Consider the following 20,868-nt stretch of genomic DNA (forward strand, 5'->3'; position numbering starts at 1 on the left):
ATACATCAATGAAGAATAAGGAAAATAAATTGCATGAAACTTATATCCGAGCCCAAAACTTCAACTATAAATAGAGGCCTAGCCTAACCAAATCAATTCACTTTCAATCCTCCTTATTTTTCTCCTCTGCTACTCTCTTCTTATCTCAATTTTATTTATTTATTTTAATTTGGTCACAACCGCTTCTCTTTTCTAAATTTCTAGAAAGTAGCAAACATGGAGACTAGGTAATCCTAATCTCTAGATGCTCTTAAGTTAGTTTTTTATGAAATTTAGATTAATTATATATGATTTACGTTGGGAATAATATTGGATTAATATATTTACTTTATTCTTTTTTGGTATAATTTCAATCTTTAGGTAACTTTATTTAAAATCTATTATATGTAATTCTTGATTTTAAATAAAGTTACCTAAAGATTGGAATTATACCAAATAAGAATAAAATTAATATATTAATCCAATATTATACCCAACATAAATCATATATAATTAGTCTAAATTTCATATAAAACTAACCTAAGAGCATCTAGATAGTAGGATTACCTGGTCTCCATGTTTGCTACCTTCTAGAAATTTGGAAAAGAGAAGCGGTTGTGACTAAATTAAAATATAAATAAAATTGAGGTAAGAAGAGAGTAGCATAGGAGAAAAATAAGGAGGATTGAAAGTGAATTGATTTAGTTAGGCTAGGCCTCTATTTATAGTTGAAGTTTTGGACTCGGATATAAGTTTCATGCAATTTATTTTCCTTATTCTTCATTGATGTATCTGGCACAGATATTGATTTCATACACTATTTTCTTTTTATTCTTAATTTCTTATGACTCAGAATATTGCTTACTCTTCATATCTAATTAAATAAAGATTGCTAACTCATCCTAATCCAATCACATTATTAATCAATCCATCAAACATTAATGGACAAATGATCAACCAATTAATATTTCAAGCAATCACAATTTATCACACATTATTATTATTACTACTAATTTATAATTTATTATATTATAAATTAATATTATAATTTATCACAATTAATATCTGTTTCGAAAAATAATTTTTTAATTTTCAGAAGAAAAAAAAGTTTGATAAAACCTGTTTTGTACAAAAAAATTAAAAATTATAATTCTCTTTTTTTTTAAATCAAATTTAGAGAATATATCTTAATTATTTTTATTTCATGATTTGACTATAACTTCCAAAAAATAATAATATAAAAAAACACTTGTTTTATTAAGGGTAAAGAATTTTTCCAGTCAATGGAGATAAATTATCTCCGTTAAATCCAAAATAACATCGTTTTGAAACGAAAATCAAGGTGTTTGTAATTCTAATATATTGCAGAGTTATATTAGTTTTTATAATTATAATTTTTTAATCTTTTTTTTGTACAGGTATAATTTTTAATCATATAACCCCAAAACGACGTCATTTTGAGCTTACTGGAGATAATTTTATCTTCGATGATGAAAAAATACTTTTCATTTTTATTGATTATTCTATAAAAGAATTTTAAGAAAAAAAAATCCAGAACATAATCAAACATACCCTTAATTTGTTTTTGTTTTTTTTAATTGGATTTCAATGTCCATTGACTTAGGAATAAACTCTGCCCATGAGTAGTCTCACTCTCACATCTCAAACTTCATACCGTTAGATTATTTTAATAATACCACAATATCATACCACATTGGTTGGCCAGTAGGCCCTTATGAATTGCAATGTCTCATTCTCAATTCTCACGCAATGAGACCCAAAACCACGGGAAGAGAAAGGAGTCCGGAACTCCAAATATTAGCGTTGCGAGGAGAAGGTAATCTAAACAATACCCCAAAGCCTCTTTCAGGTGAGTACATAGGTACATGAGAGCATCTGTGGGCCGTTAGGGTTGATACATCAACGAAGTACCATCTCGCACCCCAAAAGTGATTTAAATAAAAAAGAAAACGAAAAAAAAAAGGTAACTAAAAAGAAGATGCAACTGTCAATGTTCAGAACCCAAAAACCTAAAAAAAAAAAAAAAAAAAAAACCACTCTCGGCCCCAACATGATTCCGCGCGCTCTTCCACGATTGTATTGTATTTCTTGCATTTCCTGGATCAAGTCACCCACAATCCAAACTCGCGCGAATTTCAATTGGATGGGATATGGTGTAACGTCGGGTAAGGCTCCATTTTTATCAAAGTGGATGGTATGGCACATAGCCTAATAAACTCGTCAGGTTAGTCACAACATCGTTGCACCTCGTCAAAAGGCTTATCATCTGCTGTGATACATCAACTGTGGTTGAAGTAGCTGATGCTGTGGTGTTAATAAAATTGGGGATGTTTCTGGGTGGCATTGCAAATTCAGAATTACGCAAATTATGTTGTGGGGATTTTGTAAACTGAGGTGCAAGAGGAAGAATAGGCAACGGAGGTTGAGAAGTGAGCTTTTGAAGATTCTTAGTATTAAAATCCATTGCAACAGGAGGTGCATCACCCTCAGCAAAACTAGCATTGTTGAAGTTGTTTCTATTACCCACCATTAATTGCTCTCCCCTACTACTTTCTTCCCCACCTAACATGAATTTTACACGTGGGTTTCCTCTACTACTACCTCCATTGCCAGTAACTTGACCTGACTCATCACCTGTAGATTTCTTCAGGCAGGATTTGAGCTGGTTCATTGGCTGTGGAAGAGGTTGTAGTGATGAAACTGGTATCTGGCGATGAACCACTGCAGGATCCTTGACCCGAGGTGTTTCATTGGCATCATCATCTCCCCTAGCCTTGGCAGCTTCAGGAAATTCAGGTGCAGAATCCCCAGATTCTCGAAGGAAGCACCTCACACCCATACTGCCAAATAAGGATTGGTTGGCTACAGAATATTTATATGCAGCTTGTGCATCAGCTTTGTGCAAGAAAACAACACGGCAAGTTGAGGACTTCCAAAATATACGGAAACCTGATTGATCCATTGGGCCAAAGCGAGCAAACCTTGCCTTCAGCTCTGCAACAGATGGAAGTGATGTTTGAGGAGGAAACTTGATCACCAGTGTGGTGGGATCAACTGCCTTCGCTGAACGGTTCACTTTCCTGGTCGAGTCTGGTTTTGCCAACTTGGGTGGAGCCTGGGACAAGGATTCTTTTCCCTCTTCTCGCCGGGATTCAGAAGTTTTCTGGCTGGCCGCTGCCTTCTCTGCAGCTAGCGCCTTTATATCCTTGATTTTCCTCAACCTCTTTGCAACAATTTCTTCTTGGCGATCAGAGGGGCCCCTTTTCCGCCCAGCTTTTGTGGGATCATCAAGCCGAACAATATGTTTTACAGGTTTTACAAGTGGTGAAGTTCTGACATGATCATCAGAATTGTCAGATGCCCTGACACTCGAAGGAGATTTAGTAACTCGAACTTCAGGAGCTTCATTCTCTGTTGGTGGTGATAAAAACAAGCTTTTTTGGTAAATAAGAGATCTGAACCGCAAAAAGAACTGCTGAACAACTGAAGGGATTTTTTTCTCAATGCCATGAAAAGGATCCAAAGCAAGAGCTTGCAAATCACCCAAAAGTTGTGGCACTTCAAAATTAGTATCTCCTATGGTATCCATGGGTGGAAAATTACGGTCACTAACATCTACCTGCACTTGTTCTGCACGAAAATCCTTAGAATGCTCTCTATGATCCAAACCAAGTGATACAGATTTTCCTGTCAATTTTCCTGAAAGGTGTAAAGATTTTTCAGTAGTAGAGTGCTTCTCCAGATGCGCTGAGGTTGGTTGCAAATTTAAATCCTTTTTCCTTTTCTTCTTTCTCTCCCAAATAGCAGAAGCCTTAGAGTTCAAGTCATCTGCAGGTCGCTTAAGACTTTTTATCTTCTTCACAGCGCTGATTTCGTGATGCTTTGCTTCAACTGGTGAACTATACACATTATTTTCGCTCTCAACTTGATGCATATCATTTCCTCCATCAGCAATAGTCTGAAGTCCCTGCTCTGTTTGCTTAGAATCTTTACATGGTCCCGACAATTTTGCATTCCCATCACATTTAACATCAACAGAAATTTTGCTCTCAAGATGGGATGGTTGAGATGTCTCATTAACCGTGCTTCGTAATGTTAACTCCCCTGATAAATCAGACCTACCCATGCTTTTACTTGAAATATTATCCTGTTCAAAGTTGTGAGTCATTTCTTCAAAAGATTCCTTCCCCTTGTCAAGATGAGGTTTTGCATCAGAGGAAATGGCTGGGGATGTAAGACCACTGCAATCTCCTTGAACCTGACGTATTAAAGCTCCTTTGGCATCTGAAGTTGAAGTTGCACCATCATGGCTAATAAACCCTGTGTCTGCATTCTTTTCTAAATTATGAGGCGCCACAGGCACAGCTGGAGTCCTCTTCTGAAATACATATTGCCCAGCTGCATCAGGGGTCTCTTCCCTGTATTCTAACTGGAAAGAGTTAGTTGGATCATCTCGCCGTTTAAAAAGGTATCTATCTTTTTTCAAATTGTCCTTAACTTTAATAGATTTGGTAGTGTTCTTCCCACCACCCAAAGCTTCAGCTATCACCAGAGGACCACTCAAAGGAGCTGGAGAACAGAGCAAAAACCATTAAAAAAAGATTAAAAGGAGGCAATAACATATGAAATGGCTTTGAATAGCTTGACAGACAGCAATAAGCTTGATATTCATTCCACATAAATTAACATCCTTATATAAGCAAGGGGATAAATTACAAGATCTTACAATGTAAACACAAATTAATCGTCAAATTAACAAGCTTATAAAATGCAAACAGCCCAGCCGCCGTAAAGTTCAAATTAATTATCTAACATTTTGCAAAGATATAGAGAAAACATAATCATATTAACAAGGCTCTATAAACTTAAAACATTTGTATCAAAGTGATTAAGAACAACGATCAAGTCCAATCCCACTAAGTGGGGTTGGCTACATGGATCAAGTGCCACCATTGGGCTCTATAAAAAACCAATTTTTCAATAAAATCATTTAGACTAAGGTTTTTGTATAAAGGTTTCTCCAAATGTTTTCTTCTGTCTTCCTCTACCACTTTAATCTAACCATCTTCCATTCCTCTGGTCTTCTTCCCACATGACCAAACCACCTTACCCTTAGGCCAGTTTCTGTCATCCTCTCATCAATAGGAGCTAATCTAATTTTCTCCCAAATACATTCTTACTAAACTTATCTTTGTCTTGCATGACAACTCAAACCCCTCAATTTCCTTCCTAACCCAACGGCATAGCATCATGTTCCATTTTTTGTGGAGATGTGATAGCGGCTTGTGTCACCAGAAAATAGCAGACAAATCATTGCCACTCGTTAAATAACCATTATCCCCCTTTTTGTCTGACTCCCCCTCATATTTTTTAGGTGATTTTTGAAATTTCATACGCTTTCCCTTACCAGAATGAATATACATTCCTCAAAGAAGATGCACAAGGTTGCTGCTCTGTTCCTTTGCACCACCCATCTCCTGCAGGCAACACATTTTCCAGCGAAGTCCTTGATTTTTCAGCAACCCATCACATTTTCTGGCAGCCCCTTATTCTCTGTTGAGTTTGAGTCTGCTCATTCTTCCAGACTCTGTTCATAGATCATACTCACAGGTCTTCCTTTGTTTTTGCTGCAACTTCTTCCATATTCCATCCTCTGTTTCTTTTTGCGGCGAAACACATCCTCTGCTCTGTCTCTTTTTGCTGTTGATTATTAATTCCAGCCCCTCTTTGATGCAACCATGGCATCATCTAAGTCACAACCAGCCCATCCCAGAAACTCAGCTTCAGCCTCAGTTTCTTCTTGTTAATTATGCCTTGGATTGATGGTGATTGTGTATCTAGACTACGACTTTTGATTGTTAATGATATGTCTTTAATTTTGCGTATTTATTTTTGAGTATTAATATGTATGTAGTATAAATAAAAAAAAATTCACATTATCTTAGGTGAAGTCGTCATCCTACTATAAATTTTTTATTTTGGGTTGGCCGCTCTGCATATTGACAACTATGAACCTAATCTTATTTCGTATGATGGCACAACACCTATCAAGAAACATAAATGGTCATATATTTTAGATTGTAATCTTATAAATGATTCTCAGACTTGCACAAGGAACATTTCAGCTAGTGAGCATAACATCAGAATGATTCAAACTTTTATCATATAGAATCTTGACCTACTATCTCCACAATAACAACCAACACTTAACCAAAACACAATGTTCAGTATCAAAGAATGTCTAAACACTAATATATTCACTTCAGACTTTGTCTAAACACTCAACCAACACTCAAGACTTGTATATTCTTAATCACTCTACTGCTACAGTTCACAGCCACAGATCTACAAAGATTTAGTCAATTCTCTGATAACAGTGACATAAACAACTCATATACTGAAATACAATATGGTCCAGTGGTCATGAAAATAAGTTGGAGATAGGGACATGTGTCAGCACGAGCAAATAAGCAATGAAAGAAGCACTATATATTTTGTGGCATACATTTTCCAATAAAACCTTCACCTGTGCAACCTTTCACAAAAACTACAATAAACCAGAACTCCTAGGAGGAGGTACAGGAAGGGTGTATATATACCTCTAGGAGGCTGTCTCACAGGCTGATCGAGTGGATTATTCTGAGGATGAGAAGGGCGCAATGGCTGCACTCCAAAAGCCTGGGCATAAGTCTCATCATATTGCTCAAACACTGCCTTTCGATAAGCAAAAACCGTAGCCTTATTCTTAGTGAAGCCAATGCTACCATGGTCGCCATCATGTGGAGCCAGGGCCAACTGCTTTACGAAAGCAAGAGTTTCATTTGGTTTAAAACTATTTCTTGCCTTCCTAATCTGATTATCAGAATAGAACCCTCCTGGCTCATAGTCAGGCACATCAACTGAAAAGTACCCTTCAACACTTGTTGGACAAAAATTACTAGGGTTCCTACATCTACAAGCCAACCCAAGACAACACCTCCTACATGCTTCATCAACGGCCTCTTCCACGGCCTTCAAAAATGTTCTAGAATTCGTCTGCTGCGATTTCTCAGCGAAATTGGAATCAAACGGGATAAGTTCGGCCGGTTCAAACCACCCATAACTGCTATCGCCGAAGAAAGCTACCAACACATGGCCTTCCCTCTTCGTGCGACGCACCGAGGGTGATGCAAATGCTTCATTGTATACGTGGCCGGGCCACCATGGGTGAGATTTCACCTTTCCCCAAACCATATCACCCACTTCAAAACCATATCTTAGATCCCTCGTCACTACGGCTCTCACTCCTCCATTTCTCTCACCTGCCACGTACTCATCGAATTCCGATAACAGAGAATTGCTATCAGAACCAGGAAATTTCTCGGCATCTTCTCGATTACGACGCCCAACAATTTCCTCATTTTCATCTTCAAACCGATCGACGGTGGTTGTATTACCTGCGCGTCCACCATCACACTCGGAACGAACCCTGACCCTAAACTCTTCTGTCGAAGCAACATCCTCAGATTTCGCATTTCGAGAAACCCTAGCGTGAAGCTCACTCACCGTAGCTCTCGAACCATGCTCCAAACAAGAATCGCTAGCTTCATCAGCGACTCGGAGCATCGAACACTTTCCATCTCCGGTTTCCGTAACGGCAGTATTATCTTGGGAATCTTGTAAGTGAAATTCAAAACCGTCGCTCATCACTGGTATTATCGACGCAGAGAGGAAATTCCCCAAACCCTACAAACAGAGGAGTAAAATGGTTCCACTTGCAACGCAGGAAGCGTGCCACATTTCATTTCTACGGTCTGGTGAGAGAGAGAGAGGAAAGTGAAAATTCTAGACGGGTTAATTTTCTTCTTCTAATTTTAATTTTGTTTTTTCATTTTTCTATGTGCAATAAAATTAAAATGAATTTATTGGGACGTGATTCGTGAATGTAAATGCACCCTCTATGCACGCGCGTGATAGCCTAACTTCCCGAGAGTCTTTTGTTATTAACATGAGTTAAGTTGTGAGAGAAATATTTCTGCCGTTACTGCAGATAAATTATCTGTATTTATTTTTAAAATGACGTCGTTTTGGTATTAAAATTTTAAAAAATTATAAATATAAAGACCATTATAACACTGAAATAAATTAAAATTACATAAATACCATATCTAATTAGGGACCAATTTGTCCCTTTTTTATTGCCAGGGACTGAAAAAACTTTCCTGAATATTGTCAGGGACTAAAAAGGATATTTACCTTATTCTTAATTTCTTATGACTCAAAATATTGCTGACTCATCATATCTAAAAGAAGTTTCGTCCTCAAAACTTAAAAGAAGTAAGCAAACAACCAAGAGTCATGCATAATTAAGAAAACAAGAACACGTACGATGCAATGAATTTAATACACTACAAAGTAATGAACTGTGGACTTTAACCAAGCTATTTTTTTTCTTTCAAAATGCACATCTTCTTTAAACAAATAGAAATATTTATTTATCCTTCATTTGCTAGAAAATTTTTAATCAATTCAAGGACAACTCTAAAAATCTTAAATAAATCTAATTACTCTTATTAAAACAAAATATATTGCTAAAGATAACATATAAACAATTTAAAGAGCAATATATATACTATAACAGTAAAGTACAATGAAAGGATAATAAGAAACCCCTTTACTATCCAACTCTCGTCATTTTATTTATCTATCTTATTATTTAATTTTATAAAAAATTATTTTTATATACTTAATTATTTATTTAACTCTGGGATCAAGTCGAATCAGGGCTCTGATACCATTTTGTAACATTCCCAAATTTCTAATAATTTTAACAACAATAAAATATTCCTATAATAGAGAAAATATTTTAAAAAATAATATTTAATTATTTATTAAGATCTTATATTTAATGCAAAAGCTAATCTAAAACTAATTTGGGGAAATGTTACCGCCTCACCTGTGCAGGGACAAGTGCAAGGCTAACTCTATTAGATTCAAATAAAATCAAAGACTACATTTTGATACATAATATTTATGACTAACTAAAAAAAATCTGAGTTGTTATCCTCACTGCTATATTATTAAATGATTTTAAAATTAAGCCCAATAAAATTCCCAACATATATAATTTAACATATGATGCTCTAAGGATTAAGAGGTACATATAAAAATCTTCAAATAAAACTAACTTGTGACACCCTAAAGATCAGAGTCGTTATCCTCACTGCTGAATGCATTCTTGGGGAGGGGGCTGAACCTTTAGCCATCACTGTTTCCCCGCACTCCGGATTAGTCTCATAGCCGGCTCAAAGAGTCGAAGCTCGTGGGGATACCGGAGGGAGCCAACTCGTCTCAAAGAGATAATTAGGGTTGGGTAACTCCAAAAAAAAAAAAAAAGAATCTCACTAACAAAAATTCATATAAAGCTATCCCTTGACTCCCTAGGGATTAGAATTACATATAATAGATTTTAAATAAACTTAACTACAGATTGGAATTATACCAAATAAGAATAAAATTAATATATTAATCCAATATTATTCCCAACGTAAATCATATATAATTACTCTAAATTTCATATAAAACTAACCTAAGAGCATCTAGAGATTAGGATTACCTGGTCTCCATGTTTGCTACCTTATAGAAATTTGGGGAAGAGAAGCGGTTGTGACTAAATTAAAATAAATAAATAAAATTTTGAGGTAAGAAGAGAGTAGCAGAGGAGAAATACTGAGGATTGAAAGTGAATTGATTTGGTTAGGCTATGCCTCTATTTATAGTTGAAGTTTTGGGCTGGGATATGAGTTTCATGCAATTTATTTTCCTTATTCTTCATTGATGTATTTGGCTCAGATATTGGCTTCATACTTTATTTCTGTTTTATTCTTAATTTCTTATGACTCAGAATATTGCCGACTCATTATATCTAATCAAATAAAGATTGTTAACTCATCCTAATCCAATCACATTACTAATCAATCAGTCAAACATTAATGAACAAATGATCAATTAATTAATAATTCAAACAATCACAATTTATCACACATTATTATTATTACTACTAATTTATAATTTATTACTATTATTAATTTATCATATTATAAATTAATATTATTTTTCTAGGATATTACACTTGCTGAACTATAATTATAGTCAAGGAAGCACGGACACCTGTAAAAACAGGAAAAGTCGGGTCCGACACGATGTCGGACACGCGGTTGACTTTTTCCGACACGTTGACCATTCCGACACGCGAATTTGACCGTGTCTGACACGGTCAAATGGCATTTTCATAAAAAAAAATTAATTTTTTTTAATTTTTTTAAATTTTTTTAAAAGTTAAAATATATTAATAAAGCTTCCACCTGATCATATCAATTTTATCTTTTTGTCTTTTTTCCCCTTAAGTAGATAAGAGATCATCTCAGCATCATTGTTATCAATTCCTATCACGCTCTTGTTGTATCTTCTTCTCTCTGATCTCTCTCTAATATGATTTGATCTCTCTATCTGATGTTATATCTCTCTCTCATCCCAGTTCTTATTTTTTTGATTAAAGCTTCCATCTTTATAACGTATTGATAGGTATTATTAATTCAGTTTCATTTTTTTGTTAAATTATTAAATATTAAATGGAATATACACTATATAAATTAAAAATATTATTTAATATTAAAACGTGTCCCAACGTGTCGAAATCCATAATTTTTTAGGATTGACGTGTCGGAGTGTCGTGTCGTGTCGTGTCGTGTCACGTGTCGCGTGTCGTATTGGTGCTACATAGATTATAGTAACATATTTATTTGATAAATCGTTTTACATGACTTCTTTGCAAATATGAAGTTTACATTGTATATAAAAAAAAATTACTGTGTATGAAAGCATGCTAGTGATGTAAAACGTCTCGTTCTCAACATATATGGTTGGAGCAATTGTTTTATGGGTTTCATAAGAGTTATGTTGTAGGAAAAATGATTGTGTAATGTTATAGAGATTCATTTTGCGTGCCGTAATTTTCTTTTTTTTCTTTTTTCTTCAAAAAGTGTGGGCCCCACAAAATGTTGTGTGTGTAGGAAAGTTTGTTGTGTCATGTTAAATGACAAATGCAAATCCCTTGTTTTATATATCCTTACTGTTTAAAAAACATTAAGAATTCTTTATTTCTTTTTGTGTTTGTTTTGAACCAATTATTTGAGCCATGTACATTGAGAGATTCAATAAGCCTATTCTTATATCACTACTAGAAAATGCTTTTTTTTCTACGGAAAAATTCCGTCGAAAATGACATTTTTGACGGAATTTTTGACGGAAATAAAGTCGTCGAGTATGTCTTCGTGGGTAACAATTATTTCGACAGAATTAGAGATTCCGTCGAAAAAATTCGACGGAAATTTGACGGAATAATTTCTGTGGAAAATTTCGCCGGAAAACAAATTCCGTCGAAATTTTTGACAGAAAATGAATGAAAATCTGTAGATAAATCTTTTAATAATTTTTGACGAAAAACAAATTCTGTCGAAATTTTCAACGGAAAATGAATGAAATTCCGTCGAAAAATCTTTTAATAATTTTCGACGGAAAACAAATTCCGTTAAAAAAATTCGACGAAAAATGAATGAAATTCTGTCGAAAAATCTTGTAAGGATTTTTGACAGAAAACAAATTCCGTCGAAAATTTTCGACAGAAAATGAATAAAATTCCGCCAAAAAATCTTGTAATGATTTTCGACGAAAACAAATTCCGTCCAAAAATTTTGACGAAAATCTAATTAAATTTTGTCGAAAACTATTGTCTCAATTGTCGACGGAATTGCTTTTAAGGCTGTTTTTTTTATTTCTCTCTACAAAATTAATATCGGTTTATGTTTTGAACCTGATAAATAAATATAATGAAAGTGAATAACATATCAAAATCGTATGATCTTAATATAATTATGTGTACAAAATTCCTTGTCATATACTACTCTCTCTTGGCCCAATATGTGGGCTTTTCCAACTTAGGCCCATTATGCCATATTGTGCCCAAACCACATATGCTAGAATTCAAGACAACTTAAGGTATTTGTGTACGACCCATCAGGCCCAACATAACCACTGACATAAATGGGCTTGGGACCATTACGCCCAATCCATCAAATGACAACACAGAGCATTATCAATGCTTTATTTTCTCAAAGCTAGTTGAGTTCATTGAATGATCAACCTGTTATACCTACATGGGTCCATCTGACTCTCAGATTGTATATAGGACACATATGTACTAAAAATTTATAATTTTGAATTTTTGACTTTCTAAAAAAAAAATACACAAACAGATGGAATTGAAAACCATTAATGCAGGTCATTAGTTCAATAAGTTTGATTTTGCTAACCGTAAAAAAGTTACAAATATAATTTCTTTTTCTTTTTTTATTTTTTTCAAAAATCTTTGACGGAATTCCTTTTCCGTCGAAAATCTTCGACGGAATTGAAATTACGTCGAAAAGACCAAAAAATTTAATTTCTTTATTTTAAAAAAAAAAAATCTTCGACGGAATTCCTTTTCCTTCGAAGATTTTCGACGGATTTCAAATTCCGTCGAAAAGCACAAAAAATTTAATTTCTTTTTCCTTTTTTTTTCAAAAGTCTTCAACGGAATTACTTTTCCGTCGAAAAGCCCAAAAAATTTAATTTCTTTTTCTTTTTATTTTTTTCAAAAATCTTCGACGAAATTCCTTTTACGTCGAAAAGCCCAAAAAATATAATTTCTTTTTCTTTTCTTTTTCCGTCGAAAATCTTCGACGGAATCGAAATTCCGTCGAAAAGCCCACAAAATTTAATTTCTTTTTCTTTTTATTTTTTTCAAATATCTTCGACGGATTCCTTTTCCGTTGAAAATCTTCGACGGAATCGAAATTCCGTCCAAAAGCCTACAAAATTTAATTTCTTTTTCTTTTTATATTTTTCAAAAATCTTCGACATAATTCTTTTTCCGTCAAAAATCTTCGACGGAATTGAGATTTCGTCGAAAAGCCCAAAATTTTTTATTTCTATTTCTTTTTATTTTTTTCAAAAAATATTCAATGGAATTTCTTTTCCGTCGAAAATCTTCGACGGAATCGAAATTTCGTCGAAAACCCCACAAAATTTAATTTCTTTTTCTTTTTATTTTTTTCAAAAATCTTCGAAGGAATTTCTTTTCCGTCGAAAATCTTCGACGGAATCAAAATTGCGTCGAAAAGCCAACAAATATAATTTCTTTTTCTTTTTATTTTTTTCAAAAGTCTTCTACGGAATTCTTTTTCCGTCGAAAAACTTCGACAGAATTGAAATTCCGTCGAAAAGAAAAAAAAATTAATTTTTTTTTTTTTTTTTTCAAAAATATTCGAAGGAATTTCTTTTCCGTCGAAAAGCCCACAAAATTTAATTTCTTTTTCCTTTTATTTTTTTCAAAAATCTTCGACGGATTCCTTTTCCGTCGAAAAGCCCAAAAAATTTAATTTCTTTTTCTTTTGATTTTTTTCAAAAATCTTCGACGGAATTCTTTTTATGTCGAAAAGCCCATATAATTTGATTTCTTTTTCTTTTTATTTTGTTGAAAAATCTTCGACGGAATTCCTCTTCTGTCGAAAATCTTCGACGCAATCGAAATTTCGTCGAAAAGCCCAAAAAATTTAATTTCTTTTTCTTTTTCTTTTTTCAAAAATCTTCGACGGAATTCCCTTTCCGTCGAAAAGCCCACAAAGTTTAATTTCTTTTTCTTTTTATTTTTTCAAAATCTTTGATGGAATTAAAATTCCGTTGAAAAGCCGGAAAAATTTAATTTACTTTTCTTTTGATTTTTTTCAAAAATCTTCGACGAAATTACTTTTCTATCGAAAATTTTCGACGGATTTAAAATTCTGTCGAAAAGCCCACACAATTTAATTTCTTTTTTTTTTCAAATATCTTCGACGGAATCAAAATTCCGTCGAAAAGTCCACAAAATTTAATTTTTTTTCTTTTATTTTTTTAAAAATCTTCAACGGAATTTCATTTCCGTCGAAAATCTTCGACGTAATCGAAAATGCCACAATTTAATTTTTTTTCTTTTATTTTTTTCAAAAGTTTTCGACGGAATTCTTTTTTCCTTCGAAAACTTTCGACGGAATCCTTTTTCTGTCGAAATTTTTTGACAGAATCTATTTTCCGTTGAAATTTTTGACGGAAAACAGATTCCGTAGAAAATTTCGTCAATAATTTCAACGGAATTTTTTCCGTCGAAAAATTTCATCGATAATAAAGCATTTTCTAGTAGTTTATTCTTCGCCATGAAGAAAGTAGCTTAAGAGAAATTATTAACTGCACTTCAAATATCCCTACAATGCTATCTCAGCTGACCTCATTCTAACACTAATTAACAATATTTACTGCCATAAATAAGGGTATTCAAGTAAATGATCTTCTCCATCTTTAACTTGCTTATATAAATTTTGATTTGGGTGTCAATCCACCCTTCACCTTGTTCCATGAGAGATTTATAGAAGAGCAACTTCAAACTAGCCTAAAAGAATCTTCATCAACAAGATTATTATTCAGTCCAAGAAATTTAAATCTCATTAATGTTGAATAACCATAAAAAAAAGTACCGTCACCATATAAGTTTTTGAATTATATAATAAAAAATTAAAATATGAATCTTGTTTTCTACCTTTGATGTATAGAAATTTAATTCTATTGTTTGTTTTTGATTTTGTGATAACAATTTTCTTGGATTCTTGACATCAAAACACCCTAAAATCAGTGTTTAAAAACCCGGCCCGGCCATCGACCCGCCGAGGTCACGGGTCACGGGGTCATTACGCTGACCCGGTTTTATATATTAAAAAAATATAAATATATATATATATATCCTATATGAAAATGTTAAAAAAAAATCACCAATCACCAATCATCAAAAATTCAAAATATACTTAATATAATTCACCAATTATAGCCACAAGTCAATAGTATACAACCTAATTAAAGTATCAAGATACCAAAGTACAAAACTCATATTCTAATGATACCAAAGTATCAAGATACCACAAGTCTAGGTCGTTGGGAGAGAAGAGAACGATTAAATTTTGGTTTGCAAGCATTTTTATTTTATTTTTTTAATAAAATGACGTTGTTTCATGGAATTTTCTTAAAAAAAAAAAACATGCAGTGGCCCCCTTTTACCCCTCTGACCCGAGAGTTACTGAAACCCGGCTGGATTTTGAGGGTTGGAGGGGTCGATGTGCATATAGAGTCTAACTTGTGACCCCAACCCTTAGAGGGGAGGGATTAGGGTTGACCCGGGTCAACCCGGGAGATGGGGTAGGATTTTAAAACACTGCCGAGAACAAGACCCTGGCCTCTCAGAGTATAATTTAAATCTTACAAATGAAAATAAAAGGGGGGTGTGGGGAGTTGGAAGAATAGGTCGGTCCAAAACTTTTTTCCGAAAGGTGGTTCAAAACAATCTTGTCAGACGAAATTCCTAACCATTGTTCGAATAATCTGAATCCCAGTTTAAATAGTTTTTTTTTTTTTTTTTTGACAAACACATTATTTTCACAATTTCCATTCAAGTTTGATGAAGACCAAATTCTTCCAAGAATATTCATTCAAAAATCAAACTTTCAATATTAGGATTTAAACAGTAATTTTTAATCACAAGAACCAACTTCCACCTGGTAAAATAATTATTCCCCGTGCTTCAGCTACAATCCATTAAACAGGATTCCCCTTCCTCCTCTTATAACCCAATCAACAAGGTCATGCATCAGCAAGCTTCCCTTTCCATCAGAAGGTCAACGGGGCTCACTTTCTTATTGAAGAAAACAGGCTGCTATTCAATATTGGCAACAGGATTGACTCTAGTGGAATTGAGCCTACCAGAAATAAACGCATCACCAAGTTATCCATTAAAGTAACTACGAAACGATTGGAAACAACCAGAGAAACCGCTAATAAAGAGTACAATAAAATTCAAAACTCCCACTATTCATAAAGTATAAGAAAAAGGGAAGAAATTGCACCTCTTTTATGTGTGTTTGTGCGTCTACTACCTTTTACACATCGAGATTCAATTCCTCGGGAATCACAGTTAAACTCACCAATTTATCACTTGCTCTTTTAAATAGTAACTTCATGAGCCCCGGTCTTTTAACTAGTACCTTCATGGGCACCCCTACTTTGTCCCCCATTACTTCACTTACCTGGCACAGTTTTATATCTCCGTGAGAATATATAAATAGGCATATCATATCATATCACATCATGTTAACATTGCATTCCCTTACATTCCATTCCATTCCTTTTCATCAATCCAAATATAGCCCAAGGACTCCAAAGAGCCATCAAATTATAGTACAATTGTTTTTTTTCTAACAAATCATCTCACTTCAAAAGCAATGTTAGAACAAGAATTAAATAATAATATACAAAATATCCCAATACCTTCTTCATGCTTTTGACAGGCTTCCCATCAAATTCAATGACAACATCGCCTGGACGGAACCCAGCACAATCACCAGGTGACCCAGGAGTTACCTTGTCAAAAACATTTAAGTCATGTAATTTCAAGTATTGCCTTGCATTAGTGAACGCAGTGCAGTGCATATAATTCCAGAAAAGAAAAAAATACATGGTAAGGATAATTACAATGAATAACCTGAATTAAGAAAAATCAATTCAGATGGAGGATTACACATTATTCTCTCATCAGAAAGTGCATGAAGTGGCCTTTAGTAGTCTTTCCGTTCAACTTCTGTATTAACAAATTAAGCGTTGTATAGCTCATGACAGTCCCTGTCCTGTCCCTTTAGTTTTTCAGTTTTCTAGTTTACAATTTACTTGTTTTCTAGTTTACTAATCCATTATATATCATTCACAAATACACAACCACCTTCGTCTCAGAATGTAAAACATCATTTCTGATTGTAACATAACACAAATGACAAGCCAGCAATATTTTACAACAAATTACATTCTCTTTTCCGATGCTGCATATGCAATAAAAATAGTATGGATAAAACCAATAACATTCCCTCTTTTCTTGAAATGCTCTATAATTTTAGACACAGAGTCTATTGGTACAGAAAAAACTCAACCCATCAGCAGCCATCACTTTCATGATGTTCACGCCAATAACTTCACCATCCATGTTGACAAGAGCTCCTCCATAATTTCCCGTAGAAGCAGATAAAAACACATAAGCAGATTGAATAAACATAAAACATGCGGGTGAAATTTGGTCCGTACAGAAAATGCAAACCTAGTTGGGTACATTCGGAACTTACAGGGAGAAAGAGAGGAAAATATGCCATATTAACTGCACAATCTGTTTGTAAATAATCTGTCCATGTCACATGTGTCATAAAATAATTTAAATTAATATAGACTGAATTAAATTAAAATAATTAACAAACATAAATTATATTTAATTCATTAATACTCTTAAATTAAATTACATTACTTAATTATTCAAAAATTAAATGAAAATAATTAACACTCCTTAAAATGATTAATTAATAATTATAAAATAATTTAAATTAATATAAATTAAATTAAACTAAAATAATTAACTATAATTAATTTAAATTATTTTACAACTATTAATTACTCATTTTCATTTAATTTAGTTTAAGTTATGTTAATTTTTTTAACTATTAAATAATGTAATTTAATTTTGGAGTGTTAATGAATTAAATATAACAAATTTGTCATTTGCCCGATATCAGAAAAGTTGATTAAATATGCAATGTTGTATAGCACGTTCGGAGCTAGGTAATCTCATTGCACTGCATAACAGTTTACGTGGCAATGCATCTTCGGCCACGTGTCCACATGTAACGAGTTAGGTGACATGTCATTTTTTGGAAAAAAAAAAATTGACAATCGTGACATTCAGTTAATTTTTTACAAAAAAATGTGGTACTAGTCCCGCATGTATTAAATACGGGACTTGAATAAAGGATTTTCAATTTAATTTTCTCTCTCTCTCTGGAGGAATCGCTTAGAATCACATTCTTTTCAATTTTAGATTTTGCTTCTGCGATCTTCAGCCTCAAGGCCACCGTGCTTTTGGGCACCTCTTAAGTTATCTGCATTTTTTAGGGTTCTTTTTATTCTGAATTGGATTACAACTCTGCTTTGCTAAATTGATGGCACTCTATCAGTTCATGGTAAGACTCATTAGCATGAGAGATTTTGAATTGGATTATGGGTTGGAGGTTTTTTTTGTTTGTTTTTTCACTTGGAAATGATAAATTCAAATGTAGAAATTGATCGTCTTCTTATTAAAAAAAATGCTTTTCTGGGTTGGGTGCTTCTTTGGACTATACGATACCATATTGGAAAATCAGCTAAACCCAGTTCAACTTATGTATTGTGATGAATTCTGACAAAGGTCTTTCTTTTCTTTTTTTTAAATTTTTTTCTCTTGGTATTTAATCCCAACTCTGAAATCCAAGGTTCTATGTGTTTTTTCATCAGCCCAATACTCAACGAGAGTTTTATTTTCATTTAACGACAACACGCCAGACATTCATTGCTTCATTTAGGAACTAATTAGCAGTAAAACAACATCAACCGTGAAATTAAACACATTACAAATAGTACGTTACTAATAAGCGGTTAAAAACGAAACTAGTACATTTATGAAGGCAACCAAACCAATCAAGACATAGCGTTAAGGTTTCTGACATGTATATACATATAAGTTTAACAAAAAGAAAAACAAAAGATTATTATACTAATTCTAATCAATTTTCTTAGAAGGGAGGTTTTTCTTGTCGGCAGTGGCAGTGTTCTTGGGCAACAAAACGGGGTTGATATTGGGCAACACACCACCGTTGGCAATGGTCACACCTTGTAGCAATTTCCCTAACTCATCGTCATTCCTCACAGCAAGACACACATGCCTTGGGTTTATCCTGTTCTTCTTGTTATCTCGTGCAGCATTCCCAGCCAATTCCAGCACCTACATTAATTGCGCTCCATTTCAAATATTAAAGAAAGAAAGGAAAAAATGATTGCGAAAGAAACAACCAACCAACGAAACATAAAATTAAATTCCACAATTCGATTGATTGAATATATATATACCTCGGCAGCAAGATACTCGAGAACGGCGGCGAGGTAGATGGGAGCACCGGTGCCCAAACGCTGAGAATAACGACCCTTCCTTAACAACCTGGCGACGCGACCGACCGGGAATTGAAGACCAGCTTTCGAGGATTTGGAAACGGCCTTCTTTCTCTCGCCCCTTCTTCCTGCGACACCCTTCGCTTGTGCCTCCATTGCTCTCTCTCTCTCTCTCTCTCTCTCTCTGTGATCCGATAAAGGAGCTAAACGATTCGCTTTGGAGGGAATGCGGAAAATAAGATTATCGCTTTGTTTGAATATGTAATTGCAAGTGCTACTCTGTTAATGAAGAGGGTGAGTTATATTAATACTGCTAATCAATGCCAAATGTTCCGGATCCCGTCTATCTCTTTGGACCAGATCCGACGGTCAATAATCAATATCATATCAAACCTTCACTTGCAATTTCAATTGACGGATAGATTTGCTTAATCTCACGGCTAATTCTTATGACACGGTGGCTATCCGTGTGCTCCGCTTCGTACGACGGGGTGATTTCCTCTTTCAATATAAGTATTACATTGCCTGACAGTTTTTTTTTTTTTTAGTGGATTGTTAAAATTTCACTATTTTTTATTTTTTTTATTTATGGACCGGTTTGGATGAGCTTTTTTAAGGAAAAAAAACACTTCTCGAAAAAAATCTATTTGGATGTCTGTTTTTTAAAAAGTCAACAACCTACTTTTTTCAGAAGTTAAAAATTTTAACTTCTAAAAAAAACAGAAGTCAAAAGTTAAATATTTTTTTTCAAAAATTAAATATTTTTTAAAAATCTAAATAACTGTAACTTTTATAAAAAGCGCTTTTAAAATAAAGAAGTCATAAAAATGACTTTTTTCACAAATCCATACAAACAAGCTCTAAGTACGTGAGGTTCAATTTTATATGAGCATGTAAAATTTTAACATAAAATAACCTATTTTTTTTAGACGATGAATGATACAATTTGCTGTGTAGTGTGTTCTATCTATTGCTCAATTTTATTTTATTTTTGTTGTTTTCGTGTAAACGTGAAAGGTGTTAATCATTCAAAACCACAATCACGTCAATCCATTAATTTACATAAAAATAATAATCTTCGAATTTGAAATTCAGATACCTTTGATGCGGAAGCTTTAAAAATTTAAATATCAGTTGTCAACAACCTATTTCTAATTTTATCGAGTGAGCTTTAGATCATAAATAAATGACATAGGGCAAATATTATAATTAATTATTTGGGATTAGCATGAGACAAACAGCGATTATGAGTTAGGCCTTGTTATCTAGTTATTATGAGTTCATTTTAACATTATCAGTTGGGCCTTGACTCCGTACCCACTGCCGAATGCCGATTTAGGTTCTTGTACTCGGATTTTATTTGCTAACTACAGATAAAAGAATAAATAAAAAATGAGGGACAAGTGAGCAAATAAAAATGTAAAAGAGATAATTTAGTTCCATAAAAGTGAAACCTAAGAAATTCAAAATATATATCTTAAAGCAAAAAAAATTCTCATGTTGTGAAAATTCTTGAATAAATAATAATTATATATTACGGGTAGTACATAGTTATAATAATAATAAAAAATTATATCCCTTATAATTATGTACTATCTGTAATGCATAGTTTATTTTTATTTTCAGCAATTACTAGAACACAAGAAAAAAAGAGACCCATATCTTAAACATGTAAATTAGTAGGGTTTCCTTATGTGAAAAATTGTCAAGTTTAAAAAATGCTCATGTTTCTGAAAATTTATCTTATGCCACAAATTT

General features: G+C 33.5%; 2 protein-coding genes across 2 annotated transcripts; both read right to left on the bottom strand.

The window, feature by feature from the left end:
• Positions 1–1,697: 1,697 nt before the first annotated feature.
• Positions 1,698–7,778, bottom strand: LOC133293871 (PWWP domain-containing protein 1). Its single transcript, XM_061492493.1, has 2 exons — positions 6,600–7,778; positions 1,698–4,569 (listed from the first exon to the last, which is right to left on the bottom strand). Exons 1-2 carry the CDS (start codon positions 7,684–7,686, stop codon positions 2,183–2,185), a joined length of 3,474 nt encoding a protein of 1,157 aa, XP_061348477.1. The 5' UTR covers positions 7,687–7,778; the 3' UTR covers positions 1,698–2,182.
• Positions 7,779–18,660: 10,882 nt separating this feature from the next.
• On the bottom strand, positions 18,661–19,363 carry LOC133293845 (probable histone H2A.5). Its single transcript, XM_061492458.1, has 2 exons — positions 19,072–19,363; positions 18,661–18,946 (listed from the first exon to the last, which is right to left on the bottom strand). The coding sequence occupies exons 1-2, from the start codon at positions 19,264–19,266 to the stop codon at positions 18,725–18,727; spliced, it is 417 nt and encodes a 138-aa protein (XP_061348442.1). The 5' UTR covers positions 19,267–19,363; the 3' UTR covers positions 18,661–18,724.
• Between the last annotated feature and the right edge of the window lie 1,505 nt (positions 19,364–20,868).

This window comes from Gastrolobium bilobum, unplaced genomic scaffold (genome assembly GCF_033153095.1).
Source record: "Gastrolobium bilobum isolate Gb01-03AN ecotype WA unplaced genomic scaffold, APGP_CSIRO_Gbil_v1 utg4431, whole genome shotgun sequence".
Classification (NCBI taxonomy): Eukaryota; Viridiplantae; Streptophyta; class Magnoliopsida; order Fabales; family Fabaceae; genus Gastrolobium; species Gastrolobium bilobum.